Source organism: Pelodiscus sinensis, chromosome 8, assembly GCF_052426305.1.
Source record: "Pelodiscus sinensis isolate ZL-2025 chromosome 8, ASM5242630v1, whole genome shotgun sequence".
NCBI classification, from domain to species: Eukaryota; Metazoa; Chordata; order Testudines; family Trionychidae; genus Pelodiscus; species Pelodiscus sinensis.
In genome coordinates this window covers 37604193-37626544 of record NC_143059.1, presented here as the reverse complement: position 1 = coordinate 37626544, position 22352 = coordinate 37604193, and the positions used below count along the sequence as shown (strand labels likewise).

The 22352-nt window shown below is 43.2% G+C and overlaps 1 protein-coding gene across 1 annotated transcript in view; it reads right to left on the bottom strand.

The window, feature by feature from the left end:
• MINPP1 (multiple inositol-polyphosphate phosphatase 1) overlaps positions 1-16693 on the bottom strand; it is a 39573-nt gene extending 22880 nt beyond the window's left edge. The window contains exons 1-4 of the mRNA XM_006121456.5: positions 15963-16693; positions 12766-12963; positions 11400-11497; positions 2756-2889 (exon numbers count right to left, since the gene is read on the bottom strand). Of these exons, the coding sequence (XP_006121518.3) occupies positions 2756-2889; positions 11400-11497; positions 12766-12963; positions 15963-16551 (1019 nt within the window). The 5' untranslated portion in view covers positions 16552-16693. The remainder of the gene's footprint in view (positions 1-2755; positions 2890-11399; positions 11498-12765; positions 12964-15962) is intronic.
• Between the last annotated feature and the right edge of the window lie 5659 nt (positions 16694-22352).

Here is a 22352-nt window from a genome sequence, read left to right as displayed (position 1 = left end):
TATGTAAGTCGGAACTGGTACATATTGTAGGGGAAACTCTAGCCAAACATTTCTCCAGAGCTCAGTTTTATTCTCCCAAACCTCACTTCCCTCAGTCCTTTAGTCTCAAGCTGAGGTGTCTGAGAAAAGCCGCTGTGTCTCCCTGGTCTGCTGGGGGGGGGGGGGGAGGGGGGGGGCACTAGCTTCACGTCTCCCTGGTCTGCTGGGGGGAAGCAGCTAGTGCGGGGTTGCCTCACGCCGTTTGTAAGTAGGGATCCGATGTAAGTCAGATCCATGTAACCCGGGCACTGCCTGTAGTTGAGCATGATTAACCACTAAGTCCAGGCTTATAGTTAAGAAAATTAACCAACTCACATTTCCTGCTTCCTCCCCCACCTCACTGCCTCTATATCAGCACGCACTTCAATACTAAGTGATATGCATTCCCTCCGCCTCCAACCAAAGTGCTGCTAAGTTCAATGGGAACACCCTGCAAATTCTAGGTGTGCAAGTGCAGTTAGCAAAACTACTTCATCCCAGGAAACAGTCTTGGTTATAACTATCTTGTGGCCCAATGAGATGGAGGGCCACTCATGCAGCCCACTCATTAGCCTCGGTTGCCCATCACTGTTGAACAGGCTAGCATCCATGGTTACTGGCGGTCAAGGTCATCCAACTTTTGGGATGAGCAATTTCTTGAAGGAGATTCCAATTTGTGGTGATGGTACTCTCAGGAACTCAATTCTTTGACTTAATTTTCCCATCGATCATGTGTTGAAGAGGCCTAATGTGTATAGAAAAATCAACCTCCAGGTTTGTGACTTGGGATCCCATGCGGTATTACTGCGGACTCTGGGATCCCAAAGTTGGACAAGCTGCAGAGCCAGGTTCAGGGCGTGTACTCAGATCAGCCAAATTCTGGATTGATATTACATTGGGGTTTTCTCTTTATTAGTGATGTTACTTCACAAGATGGCACACTCACAATAATAGGTACTTTATGTACTTGGCCAGTCAAGATAGACTTTTGAAGCCTTATGAAACTGCATTTCCTGAGAAGCATAACCTGAATAAAGGTTTGGGATCTGAGGGTAAATCAAGTTGCAAGGCCTGATATTTTTATCCCAGGTCGGTGAAGCAACAGAAATAAGCGGTAGAAGAGTACAGATCTGAAAATAGTCTTCCTGAAGGTCCCTGGTACAGAAGCATTTTCCTATATTGACCATATGAACAACTGACTTGTCTGTATTCTAACTGCTAGCAACAAAGCTAAAAATCTTACATGATACATCCTTTATAGAAATCAGTGAGATTAAATCGCAGCAACTCCAGTACTCTGACTTCCCATGCTGGAAGGAACTAAACAGGTCTAGAATAGTGGTTTTCAACCTTTTTCCATTTCAACCTTTTTCACTTAAAAACATTTCTAACAGAGATGTGGGCCCCTTGGAAATCTTAAACATTGTCTGCAGATCCCCAGGGGTCCACTGACCATAGGTTGAAAGCCACTGATCTAGAAAGATTAAAAAAAAAAAGTCATCTCTCTCCAGTAGCAGGAGAATCAGAGTAAACACACACATACATACCTAACCACCCTACTACCTTCAATCTGGCAAGGGAGTAAACAGTTGGGCTACCTGGGCAAGTTCTGTGTGGGGAGCCACTTTACATTCTAGGAAGAGATGGGGGCTCAGGTGGAAGGATGTGTCCAGGGCAGTCAGCACCGCTCAGTGCATGCCATGTCTACTCACCCCCCAGCTCTTAGAGCCACCAAGAGCATGTCACCCAGCACTCCAGCCACAATTTAAAAGTCCAGGGGCTCCAGGCACTGCTATGGCTACAGAAGCAGCAGTGGCTGGGAGCCCGGGCCGTTTAGAATCTCCAAGCCCTGGGGCAGTTGCCTCTTTGCCCTCCCCCCCAAATCAGTGGGTCTGATTACTGGTAAGAAGCAAGTTAAATTCTACATTTTCAGTTTAAACAAGGACATTTGTTTTTAAAAAAGTTAATGGTTTTAACCTGACATCTCTTAAAATTATGGTGTTCTTAATGAGCTGGAACAGAACATCAACACTATTTAAATCAAAATGATTAATTTCTTTCAGACTTGGCTGCTGGCTAATCATTTAAGTCAAATGATCCAGTAACTTTTTTTTTTTAAATAGAACAAAGGCTTTTATTAATCTGACAAACAGGCATGGTTTAAGACTAAGATCCTTGGGGCAAGGGCAGTCATTTTGCTCTGTATTTGTACAGCATCTAGCAAAACAGGGCTTAGTCCATAATTACAGCTCTTAGGTGCTGCAGTAATAAAAATAACGTGAAGAAGTACTTTTATCATTTTCAGTGAAATCATTGTGACACAAAAAATCATGTGCTAAACACCACAACTTCCTGAAAAGTTTCCCATGGGCCACAACTTGCAAAGCTTTCCCTCAACTAAAAAAACAAAACAAATTTTAAAAGTCTGAGTTAAAGCCATTAAACTATGTGCGAGTAGGAGAGAACAAATCAAAAACACAGAGAAAAGTGTATATTTTTCAATACAACTTCATTCATATGGCTAACCAGGATGCAGCATGAAGAATTATTATAGTTTTAATATGTAAGTGAGACTCAATCCCTTAAAGGATCCTAACCAAGCCTAAACATCGTTTTAATTCTTGAACCATTATCCAAACTCTTTCATATCTACCCCATTAGGGGCTGTATACAAGTAGACCAAAATGCAGAAGACTGAAGCTAAAAGCAAGTTTAGAAAAAAAAAAAAAGTTTTTACCTTTTACTCTCTGCAATGGCTCTGTCAAAGTGTTTGAAGATATCTTGAAATAAAATGCAGCTGGAACGGCTGTTGATATCATATCCATATCCTCTCTTCCAGTACTGCTTTAGGTCATTCAGGTATTCCAGTACCTAGAGTGATATTTTAAAAAGGTGTAACAAAAATGCAATATTTATTTTCTTTAGAGGAAAACACGAACACAAACAGTATGACACTGACAGCTCTCTTAGGAAGATGGGCAAGTTTGATTTAGTCTGCTTTAAAAAATAAATAAATACATGCCTACTTTTATGTCTTGAGTTAAAAACACACACAAAAATGGCCACTGATCTTCCAGCATGAGTTTACAACTCCTCCAAATGTCATATTTGTATCAGCCTTTTTATCATGGCTTATTGTGAACTTCTATGGCTTTTATCACCTTGTTGTTATGTTATATGCATCATTAACTGATTAACTTTAAGATCTTAGTGCTAAGATCTTGCAGGAGTGAGTCTCACCAGACAACCTGAATGCAGAACCTGCCCAGCTTCCGTACATATGGGGCAGCTGCACTGGACATTGAAATCCAAGGCATCTTCAAAAGACCCACCACTTGTTTTCTCCACAAACACCAACTTCCTGAGGCAGATGTCTGAAGACACTAACATTCACCAAATCCAGAGCATCACATTCCACCAAACCTACTTGAACCACCAGTTGTGATTTGATTGCCATGGGCTTTACTGCACCTGCTCTCAGGTTGCTAACCAGGCTGTCTGGCTTGCCTGCTCTACCCCTTCATGCCTGTGGTCCCTTCCTCAGACTCTCTTCACCCCTCTTGCTATTTATATGCCAGGTCCTACCATTCATAGATCCCTACTACACACCCATAGATCAGTAACCACTCTCATGAGGGTACATCTACACTACAGAGGAAGATCAAAGCTGTTGCTGTCCATCTTCCAGGGTTTGAATTAGTGGGTCTAGTTAAGAGAGCTAATTCAAAGTGAGAGGGGCACTCGGGTCGATGCCAGTAACCCTGCTTTCATGAGGAGTAAGGGAAGTCCAAGGAAGTGAGTTCTCCCTTTTGATTTCCTGCAGTGTAGACAGTGACAAAAACCAAGTTAATCTACTTTGACTTCAGCTACGCAATTAACATGGCTGAAATTACGTATCTTAATTTGACTTTGTCCTGTAGTTTAGATGAATCCCCAGCCCTTTAAAGTAAGATACCAATTTGGAAGCAAAAATATTTTAAAGAAAGATCACTGGCCAAAACCATCACCAATCCAGTGAGGAACACTTTAAAATAAGGTTAAAGTCAGATAGCAACAAATGCCCAGAAATAGATATAAAAAACTGACCTTAAAAAGAGGACAAGATATTCTTGGTGAGGGCATGGGAAATTATTATAGGGTCACGGGAATCTGTTCAACATCTTAGACATCTACATAAAAATGCAATGACTATGGGGGGAAAGAACCAGGAAGAACTAGAAGTATCCATACATAAGCTGAATGATGACAACCAGTATCACAAAGACTTGGAATGATAAGCCTCGTAACTAGTATACAGGGGTACGGTTTGTTCAAGAAGGAGGGGCAAGGTAAAAAGAAGCATGGTGTTGCATTACACATCAAGATATATTAGGGACATAAAATCCCGTAATGAGTGAGACTTACCAGTTCTGGTTAACTGGCAGGGGCTGGAGCAGCTCCCTGTCAGCCCTAGGCAGGGGACTGCTCCAGCTTCATGGAGCCCACTGGAGCAACTACTGTGTGTTGCGGCCTAGCTGCCCTCCCCTTTCCCCGCAAATTATACACTGGCTCCCCGGAAGTGGACCGCAGAGGCCACAGCAAAGCCTCCTTCCTGGGAGCAGGGCTGGTAGCAGCCTTTGCCAGTACTGCTCCCGGGGAAGCTTTGCTGCAGGCTCTGCAGTATAAAGCTTATAAATAAGCTTTGCACTGCAGTGCCCACAGCATGGTAACTGCTATATTTTCAGCAGTTACATTTTTAATCGCATTTTTACATCTCTGGAATATATACACTGAGCCTATTTTTTTTTTTTTAACACTACCAGGTTTTTGCTCAAAACCCCATGGAGCATCCACACATCACATGCGCCTTTGCGCAAGTAAATCAACAGTAAAGACAGCAGAAGGGAGGGCTTTTTCTATCGTAGGTAAACCTCCATTTATGAGGCATAACTCCTTTTTGCACTACAGCTATTGCACAAAAAGGCAAGTGTGGATGCTCCAAAGGGGTTTCTTGCGCAAGAAACCCCTATCAGAAAAAGCACAGGTGCTCTGACGGCCATTCTGTGAATGGCCATCAGAGCGTCCTTGCGCAAAAGCTTTGAGGTGTGGATGTGCTCTTGTGCAAGAAGTTTTTGCGCAAAAGGCTTCATGCACAAAAGCCATGTAGTGTGGACAGAGCCTTATTCAGAAACAGGCGAGAGGAAGATCCCTTGCGAGGTTCTCTGGGTAAAGATAAAAGGGGTGAAAATAAAATCATCATGATGGGGTCTAATACGGACTACCAAATCAGGAAGAGAGGGTAAATGAGGTGTTTTGGATATTTATTCTAGAAATACAAGAGTTGGTAGTAGTGGGGGATTCTAGCTACCCAGAAATCCACTGTTCCAGAAAGTGGAGGAAGTAACCAGGGAAAGCAGCCATGTTAGGTTTAATTCTGACAAACAGAAAGGAACTGGTAGCAAACCCTGAAGGTGGAAAATAATTTGGGTTCAAGTGATCATGAAATTATACATTTCATGAATCTAAGGAGAGGAAGTAAAGAGAGCAACAGATTAAGGATAACTGATTTAAAAAAAAAAAAAAAAATCAGATTTACTCTGAACGGCTAGGTAAGGTGCCAAGAGAAAAAGTTGAAGTGAGCTGAAAGGTGTCTCAAGATCATATTAAAGGGACAACTGAAAACTATCCCAATATGGAAAGAAAACAAGAATATTAAGAGGCCAATATGGCTGAATCAGGAGCTCTGTAATGACTAGAAATTCAGAAAAGAATCCTATAAAAAGTAGCAATATGGATAAACTGTTGAGTACAAATAGCACAAGCATGTAGAAACAAAATCAGAAAAGCTAAAGCCCAAATTAGTTACACCCACGACCAAAAAGGCAATAAGAGGAAATTCTGTAAATGAATTAGAAGCAAGAGAAATATGAAGGAAAGCATATGTCCTCTACTTAAAGAAGGAGAGGTAATAACTGATGACAAGAAAAATAAGGGGTGTAATGTCTATTTTGTTTCAGTCTTCACCACTAACTTTTTTTAGTCATCAGCTATTCAATGTAAGTAATATGAACAAGGGAGAAAGGGAAATGTAAATATGTAAATAGGGAAAGAACAGGGCACAGAATAAGTTAGATGCATTCGAGTCAGCAGGTCCTGATGCAATTCATCCTAGCGTACTGAAGGACTAGATGAAACAATCACCTCTGAAAACAGGTGAGGTCCTACAGACCTGGAGAAGGGCAAACATAGTATGTATGTTTGGAAAGGGGAACAAAAAGGGAATTTCAATCAGCCTAACTTCAATACAAACAAAGATACTAAAACAAAATTCAGCAACCAATCTGTAAGCACCTAAAGGACAACAGGGTTATAAGAAATAGCCAGGATCATCTGACATGTTAATTGAACTTAATTTCATTATTTGACAAGGTTACTGGCCTAATTGATAGGAAGCTTTAAAATGAAGCTTGAAGATGAAATTATTTTAATGGAGGCACAAAATCAGTTGAAAGACTGTACTGAAAGCATAGCTATCAAATTAGGAGGGTGCGTCTAGTGGAGTCCAACCTGGGTCAGTTCTAGGTCCAGAATTATAAAATATTTGTATCCATTATTTAAATAATGGAGACCAGAATGAAAGTCTGCAGATAGCAGCAAGCTGTGAGGGATTGCAAGTGCTTGGGAAGTCAAGTTTACAAATCAAAATTACCTTGACAAATTGGAGAATTTGTCCAAATTCAACAAAACGAAATTCAATAAAGACAAATGCAAACATTTCTCTTAGGAAGGAACAATCAAACATACAATTACAAAATGCGGAATAAGTGGTTCAAGTGGTAGTACTGCTGAGAAGGATCTGGAGATTGCGGTGGGTTACAAATTAATTATATGTCAACACTGTGATCCAGTTTCAAGCAAGGCTACATTCTGGGGTGCATTAACAGCAGTATCATTTGTATGATGTGGGAGGTAACTGTTCTGCTCTTCTCAGGAGTGGTGAGGTCTCAGTTGGAGTATTATGTCCAGTGCTGGCCACCCTACTTTAGTGAAGATGAAAACTGGAGAGTCCACAGGAAAGAAAAAGTAGTGATACAAGGTTTAAAAATCCTGATTGTGAGGAAAGATTAAAACAAGTTCTCAATCTTGTGGGAAAAAGACAGAGGGAGAACCTGTTAACACACTTTCAATATGTTAAGGGTTTTAATAGTGAGGACAGTGATCAAGCAATTGCTTTCCACCTCCATTGAGGGCAGACTAACAGGCTTCATCTGCAGCCAAAGTGGAAAAATTGCTACCTATAAGATCCAGAAAAGGCTTCCAAGGGAGGGTATGAAATTCCCAACATTGGAGGTTTTTAAGAAAAGACTGGATAAACACCTATGAGGGTATTTACTTGATCCAGTACACTGCAGGGGATTGAATTTCAAGACTTCTTGAAGAGCATCATCTTATACTCAAATCCATGCTCTCTTCCTCTTAAGCCTTCCTTCCTTTGTTTGCTATTGCCACCTTATCAAAAGTTAGATTTTCAAAAGAGGACCACTGTTATACATTTAAACACAAAGTCACAATAAATACACATTATTCCTAAATAAATGTTGCTGCATGTGGAACGAGCTACAAGCCACTGAAGTCCTGTAATGGGTTAATCACAAGGGTGTGCGTACTAGTATGGTCATAATAAAATAAATAAAAAGGACAAGTTGTGCCAACTGTGCAATGGAAAACACCACACTTGCACATGCCCATTTTTCCATGGAAAAGTCTGTGCCAAAAGTGATAAAATCCTTAGTTTGGCATACTACTTCTGATTAAATCAATTTAACACAGGCCATAGGACTTCTTCAGGGATGAAGCATGGCAGATATTTCAATGATATCCCCACCATCTCTGACCAATTTATAGAAATGGCTGAGCCTATGAAAGACTTTTGTTCCAAATTTGGGCAGTCATAACAAAAGTTGCTCAGATACACAGCACAGTCTAAAAGGACAGCTGATCTTCCCATGAAATCTAAGCAAAAAGCAGATCATACATGACACTTACATGCATGATCTAATGCCAAAGGAATACATGGTTATCATGGTTGTCTAAAAAAATTCCCTATAATAATTGAATTTGGTGGATGGCGCAGAGTCCATCATTTCAAACTATGGAGCCCTATGCTACTGAGGGCCCCTCCCAACTTCTGCAGATGTTCAAGTGCTTCCCTCCCCCTTCCTCCAAGGGCCCAGGGCTGCCCCCATCCCCTGCACAACTCCAGCCAGGGTTTTCCCACTCCACCCTTCCACATGGCCCCTGGCAGGCGCTTTGGCTTTCCTCCTGCATGGGCTACTGCCAAGGGACCTAGGGCTTGGCTTCCAACACCCTTCACTGTGTGGATCCTGCTGGGGGGCTTCCCTCTGTCAATCCCTTCCACTCCCCACACACACACACACACACACACACACACACACAACTCCTGCCAGGGCCGTGGGGCTTCCCTTCCTCCACTTCTTGGACAGCACCTCCCACTATGGGTGACCCTAGTGAGTCCTCCCCCATACACCTCCCATCCCCTGTCCTGAGCTCTCTGCCCTAACTCCCATCCCCTTCCCTGAATCCTCCAACACCATCCAGCCTCATTCCCACCACACCCAAAACCCCGCCCTGATTCCTGCACCTCCCGCCACCTTTGAGCCCCCCGCCCTGAGCTCCTAATTTTTGCCCAGACTCCTGCACCTCCACTCCCTGCTATGAGCGTCACACACACCCAAGCTCCTGTCCTGATGCCTGCACCCCCCACCTCTTGTCCTAAGCCCACGATTTAAATCAAGCATGTACATTTTCCTTTTTATAAAAAAACAAAACAAAACACCAACCATTACTATAGTTCAGTACCCAAGCAATGTACATTTGCTAGTTCTTCCTATAACTACTCAAACATCTTAGGGATATTAAAGTGAGTTACATGAGAAAAAGATAAAGTCTCAGGTTTTTTTTCTTCTAAGGCGTAGGTCTAAGTTACCCTACAGTATCAAATTATAAGGAAGCAATGGTTGTAATATGAGTTTCACTATACCAGAATTCTTCTGGCAACCTAAGTTACCAATGGGCTTTGCTGCATACATTCATGTAATATGAAGAACTTAAATAGAGGAAATGGAAATATATGCATTCCTATTATATGTGGAGTCCCACCAAGACATATTGGGAGGTACAGTGATCACCCTGTACTCTGCTCTTCTGATTCCAATTAATATTTTTCTGTGGTGTGAATCATATACTTTAACATGTTCCATTAAAAGAGCTCTGTATGTATTACAAATACTAGTTACTCTTAACAATCTTGTGAGCAAAACAAGAACATTAATTCTAATTTACCAGTGAGGAAACTCAGGTGGAGGAAGACAAGATGAAAATTACAGGAAGTATAGAGCTGGGTCAAAAGCACAACTCCAATATCCTGACTTCAGATCCTATGCCTCAGCCACAAGCTTACAAATATTTACTCTGTTGGTTTGTTGTTTGTTTTTACTTTTTATTCTTTCCTTCTAAACACCAATTCCACAGGCTCTAGAGGGAGAGAGAGACTGGGACAAGCTGAAGGGGACAGACATAAAAGGGTCTAGCCACTAGAGAACCCTCCCCTCAGAACCTGGAACAGAATTCATGATTCCTGAGTCTCACCATTCTTCTACCAGCAAACAGCTGGGAAATCCATTAGTAAAACATGTCTCATCTCCCTCCAGCAGATGGCCCATGTAGTCAAATACTACCTACTACGGCTATCAATGACTCCATTAGCTCAAGTAGCAGATGTCTGTGCTGTGACTCTAGAGCAGTGGTCTCCAACCTTTTTAAACACAAGATCATTTTTTCAATTTAACTGCAATATAAGGTCTACTTCAAACCCAAACACCCTTGCCCCACTTCCTTCCTGCCCCTTCTTTGAGGCCCTGACTCGGCTTCACCCCTTCTCCGAGGCTTTACCCTGCTCACTCCATTCCCCTTCCTCACTCACTTTCACTAGGCGGGGGTAACAGTCGGGGTTCAGGCTCTGATCTTGATCCAAGGAGTTTGGAGTGTGAAAGGGGCTCCAGGCTTATCTCAGGTGAGGGAATGGGGGTCAGGAGATTTTTCAGGGTGCAAGCTCTGGGAAGGAGGACTCACGTTGGGGGCAGGAGATTGGGTGTAGGAGGAGGTTCAGGGCAAGGACAGTCAAAGACCAAAAACAACACACTTCGCAAGCAGTAAAAAAGTAACAACAACCCCCCACGTATGTGTTGGGTCAGGAGATGAGAGTGAAGGACAGTGTGTGTTTGTGACAACACACACACAGTGTGAAAGTGACAGATTTGCATTGCCAAGCTCCCTCCATCCCCTTCTCTCTGTGTGTGAAGATAGGGTACAGAAGCAGGGGGAGGAGGGACACCCTGACATCAGCACCCCTCCTTCTCCCTCCCACACTTTGCACAGCAAGCAAGAGGCTTCCAGGAGGTGCAGCATGACAGTGGGTGGAGGGGCAACTGAAGTGCCAGCACTTGATAGATTCCTGGCCAAACCAGTCAGGATCACCTGTCATAGGCTCTAAGATCTACCGATAGATCCCGATCTACTGGTTGGTGGCCTCAATCTTTTAATGCAGATCACCAATCACATGGAAGTCCATATGGTTCAACATGATGGAATTTGTTGGGCTTTTTCCTAATTTGCTTTAACGTGAATGATATTAAACTAATGTTACGGTTACAGAGTCAAGCACGCAACAGTAGGCAACTGTCAAAACTGCAGCTGCCCAGACTTAATTCTGTTGGCTTGTGTTTAGCTACAGTTTAGTTACATGGCTTTAACTGTATGATGGCATATGTTCTTCCAAAGGACTCGTCTAATTCAGTGCACAGGATTTTTTTTTTTATTAAGAAGGTCTGCTATAAGTTGTTGTCACTAATTTTCTTGGGTTATTGTTTCACAATTTCAAGGGTAAATGATAAGTTAAATGTGTTTCACCTTTTCTTTCCCACCTCACAAGAAAAAAAAACAAAAAACAAAAAAACAAAACCAAGCATTTGAGTGTTCTTGTCAGTCAGGTACAGTGATGCCTGATTCGGGGGAAGGGAGGGGTGAAGAGAGAGAGGAAAAACATTTCTCTTTTGCAAGTCTAAATGACTTGCCACTCAACAGAGAAAAACTGGTATTTGTTACATTATGGTCTAATTGATGCTCAGATTTGCTTTTTCTTAAGTGTAGTAAATCATATGTAATGCCTTTAATATTGAACAATTACATCTGACGAACAATAAACTAAAACCTCTCTTTGCTAAGAATATCTGTATACCAAACTGTTTACATCAAAATGTAAAACTGAATGGAACAATTTACACACAGTTAATGCCACCATTCTACATACAGGCAACACCTACCTGAGCATCATCTTCATTGAAGAGTGAGCACCAAGGAGAGTTCACATTTTTAATAGCTAACTCGAATGAACAGGTAAAAAAAGCAACCTGGATCAAATCTGTAATAAATCCAAATAAGTAATAGACAGATGACAATGTATTTGTTCTCTACAGCCCCCTCCCAGCATCACCTCCTGTTATTAGGGAAAAATATGACCAAGAACATCCAACACAGAGCCAAACACATAATGTACACTAAGGCTCCTATTCTGCACTATGGGTCTATTCAAATGTTTACATGATCAGGGACTTACATGTTAAGCCTTTCACGGGGCAAGGAAACACCAGTTTAACCATCATATATTTAGTGATTTACATCTGCTGATGTGTATTATTATGCAGTAGATGATGATGATAAGACAAAAGTAAAGCTCTGTTTACTCTGAGTATTAGATTAAAAAAAATCCAGCTTACATTCTCTATGAATGATCCCGAAGGCTTGCACAAAACTCCCTACTAAACAGGCACAATGAATGCCAGCTACTCTAATCATTCCTATTTTAGCAATTATTTGTCCACTTACATTGTAGGTTGAAGGTATAAGGGTTATGAATGTTTCACTTATTTCAGTAGTACCATCCACAACTCATGTATTTTATTATGACATTCTAAAATATGACTTTCTAGAAAACTTAGTGTAGACAACGGAATTTAATATCAGACATTTTCCATGTGGAAAAAAAAAACAAAACAAAAAAACCAAAACCATTTGCCACGTTAAGTCACTCTTAGTTTGGACTACATGCTGTGCCTGTTCAAGAGGAAATTTCTGAGAAATATAGACACTTAATCTGGGTCAAGTGAACATGATCTGTGGGATAAATAGGAATGTTTTTTCTACAACAGGTTCTATGCCTGTTCACTAACAATGAACATTCATGATCACAATACCGTATTCATGAAATTTAAATTAACACGGGTAAAGTAGAATAAGATTAGAATATATACATGTTTGAGAAACTAAAATTATCTTACCTATTTTTTTAAAAACTATGTTTTCCCTTAGAAGTAATTCAAAAATTGTGTTCCTTTGCATCTTTGATGCTTATTTCAGAAGGGCTCCTCAAATAAACTGTTAAAACTGGTTCTCTGTAACTCTGTATTACAACATTTGTCACTGTACACTACCCACTATGGCTTCGGTAAACAAAGTAATTTTTATAAGCTGTTCTTTTCCATTAGTGATATAACATGCTGTCCTCACTTGTCTTTCCAAAAGCCTAAAAGGGCATTTTAAACTATTTGTTCTTTAAAACTATCTGAAGATCCTAGAACCTAGAAAACAACATTTACGCATGTTAAAGAATGAAAAAACAAAGTATATTACCTGCATTTAAATCACGCACTGGTATACACAAAGTAGCTGCAATTTTTTCCTGAATCCTTTTCATCTCAGGACCCTGTTTGAAGGCATCCACTTGATACATAGCTGTATCATTCTCTTCCACAGAGGTTACAAACTTCTCACAATGATCAAAGAACCTCATTAATTTGTCATCAATCTCAGTCTTCTCATGCACAATGTCTGAAAGGAAAACATTCTTAGTGGAAAAACTCTGCAATTCACACAAAAACGTATCAGATACTTTTAAAGAATTCCCCAACAGATTTTACAAAAGTTGGTCTGGGGCCTGACTGGGGAGGCAACCTGTCAGATACCCCAATTTATAAGAAAAACAAGAGGTTAATTATAATCTTTGTAACATCTTAACTCTGACATTATATTTAGGGATGTAAAATCCCATTTAATCAGTTAACCAGTTAACTGCTTAAACGGGGGTAGGCAGGGGATCTGCTCCAGCCCAGTGGATTGGATGGGAGCTGCTCTGTCCAGTACTGCCACAGAGGGGATGCTCCAGTCAGACTGCAGCCTACGGCATGCTGCTCCAGCCAGGCCCGCCATAGACAGAGGCTGGAGCAGCCCCCCCAGTCCATGGCGGGACCTGTCAAGTTGGAGCAACCCCCACCAGTTACCAGGTGATGCTTATTGGTTATGGTTAAGAGTGATGTTATTTGGTTAACCATTTACATCCCTAATTATATTAGGCTTAAACCAAGGGCAGAGTTTTGGGAGGGCAGGGGAGCAGCAGCCATGGGCACTGAGATGCGGCTTGCTTCTCATCCTGTTCCCCAGACTATCAGGGAATGAAGAGAAAGTACTTGCATTCCATGCATGCCTCTCATTCCTGGCTGGTGAAGGGAGGAGGCAGAGGAATAAATCACAGAATGCAGGTACTTTCCCCTCACTCCCTGATAGTTCAGGGAACAGGAGGAAAAGCAAGCCGCGTCTCAGTGACCGCGGCTGCTGCCCTTCTAAAACTCCCCCCTTGACAAACTCTCGCCCACCTTAGCTTCAATTGTATGCATTTCAAGAAGGGCTCTAACATTTCTTTCCTGGATACCCTCAGATACTGTATTGAGAACCATGCTAACCAAACTATTCTTAAGATCATATCTACCCTATAATGGAAACATTTTCTTCTCTACTGTCTACTACAACATCATTAACAGGAGTGTGGTAAGCAAGATGCAAAGTAATTCTTCTGCTCTACTCTGCACTGAGTAGGCTACAACAGAGTATTTATTGTGTCCAGTTCTGAACACCACATTTCAGGAAAGATGTAGAGTAATTGGAGAAGATCCAAAGAAGACTACAGCCTCTCTCCGACTTACGAACCGGTTACGGACCAAGCAATTGGTCGTAACTCGGACCCCATTGAGTTACATGCAACCACGCTGTTCGTAAGCATGGATCGCATTCGTAACTCGGGATCCACCACTTACAACAGCTTTTGTTGTAACTGCGAATGGTCGTAAGTTGACCGTTCACAACTCGGGGACCGGCTGTACTGGGAATGAATGACCTCTGAGAGAAGTCTGAAAAATTGGGTTTAGTTTGAAGAAAAGAGAGAAAGAAAAAAAAAAAAAAAAAAAAAGAGAGAGAGAGAAGACAGAGAGGACATCATAGCTTTCAAGTTCAAAAAGACTGTTACAAGATTATTTTCCTTAACCTCCCAGGATAGGACAAGACACGAGGGCTGCATCTAGACGGGCAAGTTTTTCTGCAAAAGCAATTGCTTTTGCAGAAAAACTTGCCAGCTGTCTACACTGGCCACTTGAATTTCTACAAGAACACTATCTCATGTAAGATTGTTAGTGTTCTTGCGGAAATACTATGCTGCTCCTGTTCAGGCAAAAGCCCTCTTGCGCAAATGTTTTTGCGCAAGTGGGCCAGTGTAGACAACGTGGTATTGTTTTGCGCAAAAAAGCCCCGATAGCGAAAATGGCGATCGGGGCTTTCTTGTGCAAAACCGCGTTTAGATTGGCACGGACGCTTTTCCTCAAAAAGTGCTTTTGCGGAAACGCGTCCGTGCCAATCTAGACGCTCTTTTTGCAAATGCTTTTAACAGAAAAACATGCCAGTCTAGACGTAGCCAATGGGATTAAATTGCAGTAAAGGAGGTTTAGGTTGGACATTAGGAAAAACTTCCTGTCAAGGTGGCTAAGCACTGAAATAAATTAGTTGGGGAGGTTGTGCAATCTCTATCATGGGAGGTATTTCAGAGCAGGTTAGATAAACATCTGTCAGGGATGATCTAGATCAGGTGTGGTCAACCTATGCCTGAGAAGGAGCCACAGTTTCCCAAAGTACATTGCCAAAGAGCTACCGTGATGTGTCAGCAGTCCCTATCAGGTGCCTCATCTCACATCTCCAGCATCTTTTGCCCACCAGCAGACCCACTGATCAGTGCCTCCTCTTCCTTCCCCATGCCACCTGCTCACTGCAATCAGCTGTTTCATGGAACTCAGGAGACTGTGGGGGAGGGAAGGAGCAAGGGTGCAATAAGCTTGGAGGAGGAAGTGGAGCCAGGAGTTGAGCACTAGAAATTTGGCACCTGTAGCTGCAGTTCGAGTCACACCTGATCTAGATGTTGCTTGATCCTGCCATGATTGCAGGGGACTGGACTTGATAACCTCTCTTGAGTCCCTCCCAGTTCTAATTAAGAATTGTAAAATGTGTTTATGTAATTGTGTAACTGCTGAAAATTTCATAGTTACAGGAAAGGAAAGATGCAGGTGGCTCTGCAGGAACCAATGTATGCCAGGAGCTGGCTTTTAAGAGTGGATGGCTTGCCCCCAGCCTTAAATTCTCAGGGTTACATGGGGAGGGGGGAGCTGCATGTGACTGATGAGCCCAACTTTCACATCCCTAGTTCTAGCGTTCTAGGACTCTGATTTTAAAATCAATTGTATAAGTTTTAGAGTTGGGGAAGGCAACTGGGAGACAATGGCACTGAGCCTGTGGAAAGCAGTTTCAAGGACAAGTAGCTTCCTGGTGGGTTCTCTGCTTCAGCCCGGGGGGGGGGGGTTGTGTCTACATTCCACTCTCCATTTGTGTCTGGGGGCACCCAGTGAGTCCCAGAGAGGGTCTCCCCTTACCTCACCGCCAGGGCTCTGCTTTATGCCTCCCCGCCCACGTGTGCCCAGGACACCCTCCCAGGCCACTCTTCCCCGCTCCCTTACCGCTGGGCGACGGCTGCGGATGCAGGGCCAGCTGTAGGCCCCTGCGGAAAGCGGCGCTGCTTTCCACACACCGGTGCTTGGAGCTGCTGGCGAAGGCGAAGCGGCGCTGCGAGGACAGCAGGCCGGGGAAGCGGACGACCAGGCGCTGGGCCAGTTGCTCCATGTCGAGGCGGCCCTTGGGCGCCAGCCTCCCGTCCATCTCTGGCTGGTACCACATGTCCCAGCGGGCGAGCTGCTGCGCGGCGGGGCAGGCCCGCTCCTGGCTGCGGAGCAGGCGGTGCAGCTGGCCCAGCTTGCGGATCTGCTTCTCGGTGGGGAAGCGGGTGCCGTGGCGGATGAGGGCGCGGAGCTGCAGCGGGACGCAGGCGGCGGAGGGCAGCAGGTGCCCCGGCTCCGGGGGCCCCAGGGAGAGCGGGTCCCGCAGCAGGTGCTGGTTCACCTCCTCGTACCGGGACTTGGTCCCGAAATAGCCGCTCAGCCGGGACGTGGTGGCGGCCGACGCCTGACGCGCGAGGGAGACGCGGAGGAGCAGCAGGAGCAGCGGCAGCGAGCGGCGCCCCGGGGAGGGGCCGCGGCAGCAGCTCGCCATGAGGAAAGCGCCGGTCGGCGGGGCGGGAAACGGATCCTTCCCCTACGGCTCGGACTGGCCTCTGCAGCCGGCGAGCCTTGTACCCGGCCGGGAACCGGGGTTACGCTCCGCCCCGGCCCCGCCTCCCGGCCGCTGCCCGAGTTCCGGGGTTTGGCCGGGCTGAGGCGCGAGCTGCCTCGCGGCTCCCCAGTCTCCTTGGCCGCTGCAAAAATGGCTCCTGCCGCTCCCTAGAGCGCCGAAGCCAGGCCGCCCCCGGGGACGTGCCCGTCTTGGGTTTGCTGGGGAGTGGAGAGAGGAGGGGAGAGCCCAGCTGCCTGCCTCTGCCCTCCATAACCCATCGCTCACACTCCAGGGCCCAGTCAGGAGCCTAAGTGAACCATCAGGACATGTGAAGTAAACCACCAGCCAGGAAGGTAACTTAGTCCACCTTCTAATCCTGGGGAATTTAGGAGGAACACCGCTCATCCCCCCACGTGTGCTCGACCCTCTCAGCTTCAAAATTCAACCAGTCAAAAACAGGCTTAAAAAGGGCTGCCACTTACCCCTCTTCATCTTTCTTCCTGTCTCCCTACCCTTCTCACCGTCCCCTGGCTTGTGCTGCTCCCCTGTGCCTTACATTCCTTCTGTATGATCACAGATCTTTTTTATCGATACCAGGGCTGCACAACTTTGGAAGCCCTGGGGGCCACAATGATACAGCACATGCCAAGGGCTGCAACTTAAGTATGGTTGCATATACATACAAATATATGCAAATAGCTTCTTTCACACTGATAGGCATGAATACACAGATTGAGGCAAGACTACACAACATACAGGCCCCATTTAACGTGGTATTAATAAAATGTAATATTATCTGATTTCCACCCATAGGACAACACTTTTAATGAGCATGACAGTCCAGGAATTTAACTACTAAAACACATATCAACACAAATTGCACCATAAATCCAAACCATACCGCAAATAAATGGGCTCCGTGGGCTGCATGCGGCCCATGGACTGTGTTTTGAGTAGCTGTGATCTATACTGAAAAAGGTCTTCCCAAAATTTCTGAGCTGTCCTGCTGCTTTGTGGGCCTTCTTTGGACCAAAAGCTACGCCAGATCCGTAGCACCAAAGGGGAGAATTGCCTTGTAGAACCCCTACTACACAGCCTACACCTTCATGTGTAGGTGGTCAATCCTCCCCCTTGAGACCAACAGACTCAGACCTCCTGAACTTTGGTATGACAGACTAAGTGGACCCCTGGCATTTGGACAGGACATGGATTGTACATAGGTTGTACATTTGATGCTTCCCCTTTAGCATGTTCCAGGAGATGAGGGAAGTCTTAACCCCCTACTTCTCTCTCTCTTTTCTCAAGCAGGCCCTGTACGAAAATGCTTCCTCCCACCCATCACCTTAGACCTCTGGAACTCATTGTCAGGCCGCTACCTCTCAAGCCTTCCTGGCTACACCCAACCCAGTACCAGAATCAGCCAAATGCCATCCAGATAGTTCATATGCAAACTGCACATGAACAACACCTGTACACATTTTTCTGCATACCAGCTACTTCCTTGCCCTCATGTCCTGTGCTGAGGTCACAAGGTGGTACTTGCTGCATCTGCAAAGGGTGGGCATCTCCAGTGGGTCAGTTTTTACTCTATTCTGGATACATGGTCATTGGAAATATTAGCTAGCAGCTCCTTCATTGAGCCATAAGTACAGGTGTGTACCCTGAGCAGTTCAAGGAATCCCAACAGCTATCCTTTTTGCAACAAGAGGGAGACCCTGGCATACAAAAGTGCAGTGATGCATTTTTCCCATCACTTATTTATCCTTTCACACCCTCTCTGTGGTTTTACAAAGTCATGAAACCTCCTCCTCAAACTCCTCCGGGCACTAGCCAAGATAGCCATCTCTTAAAGTAGGAAGAGGAAGCTGGATGTGTGGGGAGAAAGGCTCTGCAACTGTGAGTCCTAATTCTAGTCTCTTGTCCAATCACACCTCCAGGCAGAGTTTCTCTGGGTAGTGTCCACTGATACCTTTGAGGTGAAATCTAGGATTCTCTGCTCAATGTCTCCTTCTGGATCCCTAATTTTTAATCTTTGATACACGCTCTTGTTTCTGTTTTCTCATTTATTGTCCTAAGAAGGCATTTGGGCTCAGTGGTTCCTCCCCCAGAGTTGAAGGGATGAACATTTAGTTTTGGGTAGGCTTAGGCCCATCACTTCCCAGATACCATATTAGGTACCTTCTCTCTATTCCCATTACCCCTTCCTTTTCTCCTCACAGTCTTCTGCCCCACCCATTCTGTGTCTTGGCAACTCCCTATTCTGGTGCATCAACTCAGTCACTCACCTGTCCTTCTTCAATCTCTTCCTGTACTTCACATTCCCCTGCATGCCCCTCAGTATCCCTAACATCCTCCATATGCCAAAATGCTTCAGAGATAAAGAAATTTCCCAGAATGCACATGACAGACTATACCCTTATATTTGCCTTCTGCCCACTTTTGTACTAATCTTTCTTCAAAAATTGCCTTGTAAGATATCATTTGAAAACTTATAATTTGCCAGTCAATATTGTCTTCATTCACTGTTGATATATTTCATGTGAAATTATAAGAGTTCCCTGTATGTCATTATTAACACATTACCCTGACCACACAGAAGATGGCAAATAGGTCTGTCCTTGACAAAGGAATGTGTGCTCTGCTTAATTTGCACTTAAGCAGTAAACAGAGTAATTAAGCAGACAGGGCAACAAAGAAAGCTCAAATAGGTGTTGAAAAAGCTATCAGAAAATATAATTTCCCATACACTGCAACATTATTTTGAAATAACTTAGTCCACCTGTACACAGCAAGCAGTTATTTCGAAATAGTGTCAAAATACTGTTAACCTGGAGGACTTCTTACTCCAACTCCTGTAACGCTATTTGTATGAGAAATAGGAGAAGTTGGAGGAAGAGTGCTTTGTTTCTAAGTAAGTGAAATGTAGATGCTCTCTATTTTGAAATAGCTTATTTCAAAATAACATATGCAATTGACATAGTTCAATTTGCATAGCTTATTTCAAGTTAAGCCCTGCAATGTACCCTTAGTGTCTAGCTGGGAATGTTTTCCAAAAGAGAAACTGAAACTATAAAAGGAGAAGAAAACCTCTCCTCCTCTCCGCCCCAGCAATTGTATTCACTGCACCGGAAGACAAAAAAAAAAAAAAAGAAAAAAGAAAGAAAGTTGCTGGACTATGGGGAGGAAGTCTTGACCTACAGACTTTGGACAGTAAGACTACCGAAAGCATGTGGTGAGAAACTTTGCTTGTATATAATAAAATTTAAGTTAGATATTGGGGAATGTTATTATTATTTTCCTTGTTATCATATTTGATTTTTTATTATATCACTTCAGATACATCCATTTGTACTTAGTAAACGTGTTCTATTGTTATATATCACCTAGTGTGCTTATATCAAAAGCTTCTGAGTAACTTTGAGATAATACATTGGCATATTATTCCTTTTAGGAAATAACTAGATATTTTTACCTTCTAAGTTAGTGCTAGGCAGTACAAAACAAGGCTTAAATTCAGCTGAAGGTCTCCAGAGTAGAGCTCTGGGAAATATTTTCAAAGTTGTGGGGCAGAAGCCTCAAACTCTGGTGCCTTCCCTTGCGGCAGAAGCCCCCAGCCCTGGAGCTCAGTGAAATACTATGTGAGAATTTAAGCCCTGGTACAGGCCTGTCATGTAAGTGCTAAGATTTCATGCAGTTACACAACAATTCAGTTACATTATATCGAACATCCCTAATCCCTAGTACAGGACTGTAGGTTCCTTCTGTTAGTACTAAATAAAATAAAAGCTAAGGCTAGCTCTCTAGTACAAATGATTCACCAAATGACTCACCAAGCAATGAAAGACTCTGGTTAGAAGAGACTTACAGGTGCCCCATGACACAGCCAAGCTAACATGGCACAAAGCCATATTACAGTAAGCAGTGCTGCTGTATAGGCAACTCTGGAAATAGCCCCTGGCAAGTCCTGTTTACAGAACTAATGCTGCTCATTGATTACAAAGCAGAAATAAAGCTGTTGGGGGGGGGCGCGGGGGAGGGAAAGACAAACTACAACAAAAAGCTGAACACTGATGAGCGAAAATGAATTGGGGAAATCCTCGCATTGATGAACAGAACTCCTGATCTGCTACCTGTTATGTCAACATAACAAAAACAAATCAGAGGCATGGTCAATTTAATAAAATCATTTCTACATTTCATTTCTACATTTTAGAGCGCAATCCATCCAGCTACTTAAGCACTTGAGTAATTCTAATTACACAAGTACTCCCCATGATGACCTGGATTTGCACGTGCATAGTAATCTTGCAGTTTATCTTATTCCCATTATGACCATCACCAGAAAAAAACACTTGATTTCATCTCTAGTTTTCCATTGCAAGCCACAAAGGATCTCACCCTACTCTCCTATGTATAGAAGTGATTGAAGTGTCCACTCTAACACTAACCCTAAAAAGGGATAGAGAGTATCTTATTGCTTCTATATAAATCCATGGTAAGCGCAGATCTTAAATACTGCATACAAATGTGCTTGCCTCATCTCAAAAAAGATACGTTGGCACTGGAAAAGGTTTGGAAAAGGGCAACAAAAATTATAAGGGGTTTGGAATGGGTCTCAGAGCAAGAGAGATTAAAAAGATGGAACTTCTAAGCACTACAATAATAATGATGCTAAGGCACCAGTTCAGGCCCAGCGCTTGAAGGGAACACAATAGATAAGCACCTGCAACATTAATTGTTGATGTGGCAATGAATAGCACAACTGTTTGGAAGGGTTTCTTCGGCAATATCTCGCAGTGCATTAATTAAGAGCATGAGAAGAAGAAAAGGAACACTGTTCTTACTCTTCTTGTTCTTGCATCTTTGGAGCTGTCTATATACATTTGGCAGTAGCCTCCCCAATTATCACAGATGTATTGATTTGTTATATCTTGCACATTTAACACCCCCTCCCTTTTAATTTCATGATACAATCCCATATCTACCTCAGAAAGTCTAACCTTTCAATTATAAACCATTCCTTCCAGAGCTATAGATTTTAATCGCTCTTAGGTATTTATGTTTGCAAAGATCCTTTGTCCATGTTTTATCCCAACTTTCATGAAGCATTTTGAGTCTTTGCCCTACACCCACTTAATTCCCAGCATTCATCATATATTAGTTTAGTGTTTTCATGGTCAGTTTCCAGTGACTTTAGCCAAAAAAGTTAATTTTTTCTTATTCCTTTCGTTAATTGCCATTTCACAGTCTTTATTCCACCACAGTACAGATTGTCTAACTTTAGGATCCTATGTATGACTAGACTTTCTGCCTTTATATTTTTCTTTGTTTTTGACACATTTGTCAAGGTAAAGGAAATTCTGAAGACAATAATTGTCTCCCTACCTGAAATATTTTTTTAAAAGTGCTAATTGAATATGTAAATAAGCGGTATATAAGTGAGGACGTTGAGGAATTCAGTAGTAATATCACAATCACTTCCCATTCCCTCCTGCTACACTTGCTTGTTATATTGATTTGTGCAATTCCCAGGTCTAAACAGGACAAAATATCCATCAGTTGTATTAAACTCAGTGGGTGCGTCTAGACTGGCAAGATTTTGCGCAAAAGCAACTGCTTTTGCGCAAAAACTTGCCAGCTGTCTACACTGGCCGCTTGAATTTGCTCAAGAGCACTGACGTTCTAATGTAAGAATTCAGTGCTTCTTGCGCAAATACTTTGATGCTCCCGCTCATGGATAA